The sequence below is a fragment of the Rhinopithecus bieti genome, unplaced genomic scaffold (assembly GCF_001698545.2).
Source record: "Rhinopithecus bieti isolate Rb0 unplaced genomic scaffold, ASM169854v2 scaffold_37555, whole genome shotgun sequence".
Taxonomy (NCBI): domain Eukaryota; kingdom Metazoa; phylum Chordata; class Mammalia; order Primates; family Cercopithecidae; genus Rhinopithecus; species Rhinopithecus bieti.
In genome coordinates this window covers 1073363-1082022 of record NW_016815947.1, presented here as the reverse complement: position 1 = coordinate 1082022, position 8660 = coordinate 1073363, and the positions used below count along the sequence as shown (strand labels likewise).

Sequence of the window (8660 nt, the reverse complement as noted above, 5' to 3'; positions counted from 1 at the left end):
GGTGGGGGTGGGGGTAGGGGGGGCGGCGCAGCAGACCAGCCACCTGGAACCAGGGGCAGGATTGTGAGATCAGGCTCAATTATTTACCAAACCTATGCCTCCAAGATGACACATGGCCTAACTTTATGAGAAATCCTGGGGCTTTCTGAATCCAGACGGAAGGTCAACCTGCCGAGTCCCAATTCTGTATACACCAAGATACAGCGTACTAAACACAGAAGGTAGCCCATCTCCTGAGACACTTTTAGCTAAATTTCAAGCATTCAGTAGATGACAAAGATTCAACCTTCTATAACAACTCTATGGCATCATTAGACCGGTTTTGCTGATGAGGAAAACTGAGGCCCCAAAAATATTAATTTGCCCGAAGTCGAACAGTTAAAATGGTGGTGCTGTAACTCTAACCAAGTTTGCCATCAAACTTTCTGGATTTTGTTGTAGAGGCGGTAGGAAAAAAAAGCCCATCTGCGTTTCCTGGTAACAAGCCTGTCCTGGGGGCCTTGCTGGCCTCACTGAAAGGCACATGCACACCCACTAGCCCCGTGGAAACCCTCACCAAAGGGCACATGCACACCCACTAGCCCCATTTGCAAAGATGAGCTTACATCCCCCAGAGAGCTAGCAGTGTATTAGTGAAGGCTATCCACCTACTACTGGCCAGTCAGCTCTGAATTTTTTTTTTTTTTTTTGAGATGGAGTCTTGCTCTGTCGCCCAAGATGCCAGGCTGGGAGTTCAGTGGCATGATCTCAGCTCACTGCAAGCTCCGCCTCCCAGGTTCATGCCATTCTGCCACCTCAACCTTCCGAGTAGCTGGGACTACAGGCATCCACCACCACAGCCGGCTAATTTTGTTTTTGTATTTTTAGTAGAGACACGGTGAAAACGTGTTAGCCAGGATGGTCTCGTTCTGACCTCATGATCCACCCGCCTTGGCCTCCCAAAGTGCTGGGATTACAGGTGTGAGCCACCATGCCTGGCCTTGAATTTTTTTTTTTTTTTTGAGATGGAGTCTCACTCTACTGGAGTGGATGGCTCAATCTCGGCTCACTACAACCTCTGCCTCCCAGTTTCAAGTGATTCTCCTGCCTCAGCCTCCTGAGTAGCTGGGATTACAGGCACACAGCACACTACCACGCCCGGCTAATTTTTGTATTTTTAGTAGAGATAGGGTTTCACCATGTTGGTGAGGTTGGTCTCAAACTCCTGACCTCGTAATCCATCTACCTTGGCCTCCCAAAGCGCTGGGACTACAGGCATGAGCCACCGAGCCCAGCCAGCTCTGAAATTTTCATGGCCTATTTATTCTCTGCTTGCTCTGAACTTCATGATTAACACCATGGTTCACTGCTAGCTTCCTCTCTTTTACCGTCGTCTGACTTCTTGTCAGGCCTTGGCAGCAGCAAGGACAGCCAATCCTGCTGGCCCAGAGCTCCTCCTGACGGTGCACAGCTCTGACTTCATCCTGTGGTTCCTCCCCCTCCAGTGGAATCAGAAGAGTCCACACAAGAGATGTGGCCCAGGACCTATCTGCCCTACTTTCCCAACTATTTTAAGCCAGAAAGCTAAATTTTGCTTTCACCAGCTGAACAAAATCAGACTTATTCCAGAACTGACAGGGGTGCCCACTCTACCCAATACCAACTGTTAACTGGAAGAGTCACAGGCTGAGCTCACCAGTGCATGCCCTGTGCCTGGGTGATACACAGTCATTTCCAGATGGCTGGCCTAGGCCTGGGTCTCTGGGCATGTGGCCACCACACCACAGACCATGTAGCAGTGATTAAAGATAGCAGCAAGTAAGCAATTAGCCTTGAGGTAATTATTCTAATTAGTCCAATCGGAGTCTGTTTTAATCTGCCCCATGCAGCCAACAGGGAATAGGAGAATGAATGACAGATGAAGTGATATGAAGATAAAAAATATTTCCCTAAAGAACAGCATTAAGAGGGGATCCACCCAGGCCTAACATGGGAAGATTACAAAAGACAACCGACAACTAGGTTTGGAAAGGAGTCTGAAGCACTTCCAGAAGATTCTGTGAGGCCTTGCTCTAAATGCCCAGGTTTAGACACTGCTGAGTCAATGTGACGCACCAACATCCATGCTGATCACTATTAAACATAAAATTGTATTCCTGCCATGCGGTCTTGGACGGGTACAGACACCATTGCCACCACCACCACCAACTGAAGTCTGACTAAGATGTCTACTACTAGAATCCCTCCCCATCTGCACCGCACCACTGTTTTCACCAGCCCCTCCCTTCCAATCTGCAGCTTTACTGCTCATCACCTCTGCGCTAGGATCTGTAGCAGGAAACGAGAGAAAGCACCACTTCTTACCAGCTTATATGCAGGATTAGATGAGGGGCAGGTGTTCACTCACCTGCATACCAGGTAAGCTAAGTAAGCAGGTGCAGGAAGATTTAATTAGTGGAAGGGTCCAGACTCTAGAGCAGTGATTCTCAAGTATGGATTCTGCACTTCCCCTGCCTTGGCATTTGGCAGTGTCTGGATACTTTCTGGTTGTCATAAAAAATACTATTGGCACCTAGGAGATAGAAGCCAGGAATGCTGCTAAACAGTCTACAATGCACGAGCAGCCCCACACAATGAAGCATTATTGAGCCCTGAATAACAACAGCACTGTTGAGAAGCCCTGATCTAGAGTTCACCAGAGCATCCTCAACCACAGTCTCTACTAATGAACTCCATCTGCCTCCCATCAACATCCACCCCCTCTTACCTATGGCTACTCCTATTACCGCAGTCAAAGACACCACTGTTGTATACTTTCTCCATCTTTCTCTGCTTGGCTCATTCCTAGTCACTTTTCACATTCCAGTTCACTTCCTCCCCTAAACTTCCAACACTCTAAAGTGGGAAAGATGTCCCCCTTTAGTGTGCTTCTGCAGTGTGGTTCTGCAGTTACCTTCCTGGGCTATAACTTATCCTCCTGTCTGAGGCCTCCATGGGGCTTAAACTCCATAATGGGAAACTGCCATGTTTCGGGTTCCACCAGATCCCTAGTTCCTTCCCCAATGAGAGAGCAGGGGATCACTGAGTGGTTGTATATGAAAGCAAGCACCGATTTAAGTACCTACCCCGTGCCAGGCCCTATCTTAGACAACAAATCACCACATTTAATTCTAATAGGCTTCGGAAGTTGGCAACATCCCCACTTACAGATGGGAAAGCCAGCTCAGAGAACGCCTACAAGATCCCAAAACAAATAAGAGAAAAGCTAGATTCAAAGCCTGGGGCAGCACTTTTCAGGACATCGCTGAGCCTCCCACACTAACTCCACAGCCAAGTCTGAATCCAGAAGGGGTTGACAGGGACTGGGAAAGCTTTAGGACTTTACTATTCTGAGGAAAAGATGAAGAGAATTTTCCTGATGATGCAATCCTGTTGCTGATCACTAACAGATCTGCATACTAAGAACTCGAAACTTCAGTTCTTAAATGCAGGGTGTGCGTGTGTTAAGGAGAGGAGTAGTCCCAAAACCAAAAAAATGCCTTGTGATCCCCTCATTAAGCACCAGGCCACTACTAGACCTCCTGACAACCACCCTGAGGTCCAATGACTACGCAGAAAATTAATATCCCATTAAGACACCAAATGGTCCTTGTGTGAGGTAATTTCAGCACTGAGAACCCTTCAACGGGGTCAGAAACCAACCTGCCTTACACAGTGAGCACGCTGGAAGGGTGTGTCCTGGAAATCCCATGTTAAAGCATTCTGCCAAGACATCCATCTAGGAGCGCCATGAAGATCTGAGAAGCTCAGAGGGCCATGATAAGGCGGCATCTGACAGGTAAGCTGTCCTCTAGGTTTCGGATGCCTAAGGAGTCACAGTATCGCTTCTGCTACTACTGACTTCCCAGACTCCCATCAGGAGGTCTTGGACATCACAAGGCTCTGCTGCCATCCCCAACATGGAAGGAGCCTCAGCTGTTCCACTCAAATGAGACAGATGACCTCCCCTCATGATATGAAGAGGGCACCAGGGACACTGCTTCTCCTTATGACTTTGGCCCTACTGACTCACTTCAGAACCTGGGCTGCTCACGACAAAAACCCACTGTGTCCTCTTGTATTTGGTGGTGGTCAACCAAGCTGCTCTGAAAACAGCTGCAGTCTAGACCTAAGAGGTTTTGGGGATTACTGAATTACATTACTAGGTTTACCTTTTTCAGGACTGGAAGGAGGTAGCTTCCAAATAAATTTTCACTTCACATTAACAGCAAAGGTGTTCCCACTGGCAATCTCCTCTGGAGGCCAGGGCACTGAGCTAATTCTCAGCAGGATCTGGGAACCGAATATAGGCCAAAAGCCTAAGTTCTGCTGCTCACGCAACTGTAAGGCCAAACAGTCAAGAAACCAGCTGTATTCTATTGTATTCAGTCCTGACTACAGGTAATACGTTCTTACAAAGAACTGATGGGCTCTTCTGCAGCCAGGAGAGAAGAATTTTAAGAGTGTGCTGCTCTCTATTCCTGGCCCAATCACTAATCTGTTCAACTCCAGGGAAGTCACTCCCTCTCCTGGGAATGGAGAATGTGCTTCAATTAAATAATCTCTGGGGCCTTTGCCTGTGACTACTTTCTCGGTTAAGGAATCCAAAAATGGCAGAACAAGAACGACTTTTAGACAAATTTAAAAAAAAAAATTTTTTTTAAGTATAGATTTGTAAATGGAAGGCCAGAATGGAAAACTGAAAAATTACAAAGGGATTCGTGCTAAGAAATGGGTGGTGGGGGAAAAAAAAATCAAAGCGAACAGCCTTCTGAAAAGATGGCTTTTGATGAATTCTCAGTCAAGTCAGTGATCCCGTCAGGGGACAGGATTTCCACATCGGTTCCCTGTTTTCTTGCTATAGGTATCTTAAACACAGAACCCTTCTCTCGCTCCCTGCAACCTACAAACAGAAGAATTGGTCAGAACTGTAAAAAACGCAGACTCCTACGGGCTGCTGCTTTCTGGGCCAGGGCGGGTAGCTAAGGCAGCAGGCGCAGGGCCGCCCCCTCTACCCGGGTGGGTTACCTGAGCACAGTCACGCTTCCCCTGCGCACCGGGAGGGAAAGCACTGGTTCCGACACCCGAATAGGCTTGAACTGGAACTTGCAGCCGAAGCACAGCGCAGAGTCGCTAAAGAAGGACACGGACACGATGGGGCGCTCGAAGATGTGGATGGGGTCCACGTGAGACACGATGCAGCCGCCGGGCTGGTAGTCGTTGATGACGGCGCTGTTGACGAAGCCCTCGGGGATGACGCGGTGTTCCACCAGCTTTTGGATCACCAGCTGGTGCACCCACTCGGGGATCTCGTCCACGTCGCCCGGCGGGTAGAGGCGCTCCTGGCCGGGCCCGCGCTTCTGCAGCTGGGCGCCGTAAGTGTAGCCTTCGCCGAAGAAGTACTTGTTGCGCAGTGGGGCCCGGTCCACAGTGTGCTCGTTGTACAGGCCCTTCTCAGCGCGGGACACCACCTCGTCAATGCGGGCCTCGATCTTGGCGCACTCGTCCTGGCTAAAGAGGCGCATCTGGCGGATGCCGCTCTTCACCTTGCGCGCCTCCTCCTCCTTCTGCAGCTGCTGCTCCTCGTAGTCGCTGCGCTCGGGGTCCGAGTCCTCCTGATACTTGCGCTTGGCCCCGGACACCGGGTAAGGTTCGGCGGCAGCGGCGGCGGCGGCTGCGGCAGCCACAGCGGCGGCGGCGGCTGCGGCGGCCTCCCGGCTGCCCGCCTTATAGTTGTCCCGGGACGTCATAGACTTCAGCTTCTCACGCAGGTCCGTGTAGCCGCTGGCGGCCGCCATGGCCCCCGCGACGCTGCTCTAGGGTCCTCCGGGGCGGGCGGGGCAGCCGGGCATGGCTCTAAGGGGACGCGCCCCGGGGCCCCCGGAAGGAAGGGGTTCCTTAGCGCCGAACCCCCATGCGTGAGCGGGTGACCCGGCGGGGGGCGTCGAGGGTCCGGGCGTGGGGTAAGGCCTCAGGAGCGAAGGGTCATGCAACGGTGGCGACAACGGGGCTTCTTCCTCCTCCACCTTCTCCACGTCCCGGGGGGCAGGGGCGTCGGCAGCGCCTCATGCCGCGGAGGGCTGCTGCGTAGACGCGGCCCGACTCCCGACCAGACCCTCGGACGCCCGGCCCGGCCCGCACTTTAAAGCTCTCCTCACGACGTCACGGGCCGCCAGCCCGACGTCCGCCAGCGCCGCTCCTTAGCGGGCTCCTCACCGCGCACGCGCAGTGCCGCCGGCCACCGCGGCTCCGCGCGCTACGGGCATGCGCGTGCGTGCAGGCCCGGTGGCAGAGGCGCCGGCGCAAGCGCAGACGGGGACCGCTCGCCGTCCGCCGCCCCTCCCCCACTCGCTGAGGGGCTTCGAGGGAGCGCTCTCAAATAGCAACCTGTCTTCACGCCGCGCCGCCTCCAGGACCGAAGGGCTCCCTCTACAGGGGTGCGCTCACACTGCCAAGAGTGTCGCCATGCCGCGTCACGGCATCGTCCGAATGCCCGCAGACGCCTCAACCCCAGCGCGCAATCACCGGGGAACCGCCACAACCTAGGCCGCTCCGTTACCTCCCCTTTTAGCGCTTCCACTCCTTTAATTGGGCCGTGGGCCACGCGCCGGGCAGACCCTGATTGGAGTTTCCGGAAGTCGGTTGGTAATCATGCGTGTCAATCAGACAGTCTCCTTGGTTACTGCGTCCGTCACTTAATTAGTGGTTGGGCGAGCAGCGAGGACCCCTGAAGGAGAAATGGTTGGCTAAATAAGTGCCTGAATGGAGACTCCGCCTGAGGAAAGCCCTTAGGATTCCTAAGGAAACTTCTGAAACCCGCGAAAACTTCTCAAACTGCGGGACCGAGAGCACCCAACCCCAGCTCTGAACCCAGATAGGAACGTCCGGCACAAGCCAGACGCGCGTTGTCGGGGTACAAGCCAGCCTGCCGCCGCTGCCGCCGCCGCTCGGAGCGGACGTTTCACGAGTCACGTCCCGGTGACGGCGGGCGCGGGGGCGCGCTGGGGTTGGCGTCAAGCCTCGTTGGTGCTGGAGATGGGCGTGGGGGCACCTCCTACGGGGACGACAGAAGAAAACTCCAGGAAACAAACGGGCACAAGGATAAGGCTAAGCTATAGATAGTGACTACAGTCAATTCAAAAAAGTTTTGAAGCAGTCAGCCAAGGTGTGGCCAGGCGCGGGGGCTCACGCCTGTAATCCCAGCATTTTGCGAGACCAGGGCGGGCGGATCACTTGAGCCCAGGAGTTCGAGACCAGCGTGGCCAACATGGCAACCCCATCTCTACAATAAAATTTCAAAAAAAGAACTGGGCGTGGTGGCGCGCGCCTGTGGTTCTAGCTCCTCGGGAGACTGAGGTGGTAGTACCCCTTGAGCCCAGGGGCTTGAGGCTGCAGAGAGCCGAGATCGCGCCACTGCACTCCGGTCTGGGCGAGAGAGCTCCAAAACGAAACAAAAAGGCGTGGCCGTGCAGGATGCACTGGAGGGCTCCAACAAATGGGGGGTTCTGCTGGAAAATCTCCCATGTCTCCCCAGGATAAAGTTCCCCTGCTTTATTTGGCGCTCAAAGCTTTTCTTCAAGACCCTTCTGGCCTTGGCTCCTCTCTTTCCACGTACACTGAGCCCCAGCCCGGTCCTCATCCTGTAAGCCAGGTCTACAAGCATTCTGTGTCTCACCTCCTGGCCTTTGCCCAGGCTGTTTCCGCCACCCGAAATGCCAGTTCCTTATCACCCGTCTCCTCCTCCTCCTCCTCGCCCTCGTCCTTGTCCTACTCCTCCGTTGCCCAGGCTGGAGTGCAGTGTCACTATCTCGGCTGACTGCAACCTCGACCTCCTGGGTTCAAGCGATCCTCCCACACCTCAGCCTCCTGAGTAGCTGGAACTACAGGCATGCACCACCACACCCCGCTAATTTTTCTGTTTTTAGTAGAGATGGGGTTTCACCATGTTGCCCAAATTGATCTTGGAACTCCTGGGCACAAGATCCTCCCGCCTCGGCCTCCCAAAGTGCTGGGATTACAGGCGTGAGCCACCTCGCCCAGCCTGGAATGGACATTTTTTTAAAAAATTCCCAAGTTTTTACTATGTGCCAGGACCTGTACATATACTAGCCCAATTAATCGTCCAAACACTTCAATGAGGGGGGCATCATTATTATTACCATTGTATATATAGGGAAACAGGCCCAGAGAGGTGAAATGACTTGCCCAAGGCCATACAGCGAGTATGTGGCCTAGTGATGACTCAAACCCAGGCTGCCTGGTTCCAGAATCTGTGCTGTCCCTCACTGGGGCTCAGAGAGGGTAGAGTCCTAGCTCAAGAGCAGTCAGGGAGGAACACAGGGAAGCTTCCAGTGCAGTGTCCAGGATGGGAGAGGCTGTCAACCTAGAGAAGAGGTGATTCACATTGTGGCTCAACCTGGACGATCTACTTCCAAGGAACCGCTTATGGTCTGTGTGGGAGGCCCCAGTCCTATTCTGAAAGCCAAAAGGGCCCCCTTGTTTTCATTCTGCCACATCATCCCTTCCTGAACCTCACAGTTTAGCTCGACTAGGGAAAAGGTTTTGGGGCAAAATAATTAGCCTGACACCCCCTCCCCCTCACACACACCATGTATGATCTCACAACACTGAGAAATGAGGGG

The 8660-nt window shown here is 53.3% G+C and overlaps 1 protein-coding gene across 1 annotated transcript in view; it reads right to left on the bottom strand.

Moving 5' to 3' along the window:
- Positions 1-7308, bottom strand: part of ALKBH5 (alkB homolog 5, RNA demethylase) — a 30142-nt gene extending 22834 nt beyond the window's left edge. The window contains exon 1 of the mRNA XM_017854206.1: positions 5047-7308. Within this exon, the coding sequence (XP_017709695.1) occupies positions 5047-5816 (770 nt within the window). The 5' untranslated portion in view covers positions 5817-7308. The remainder of the gene's footprint in view (positions 1-5046) is intronic.
- Between the last annotated feature and the right edge of the window lie 1352 nt (positions 7309-8660).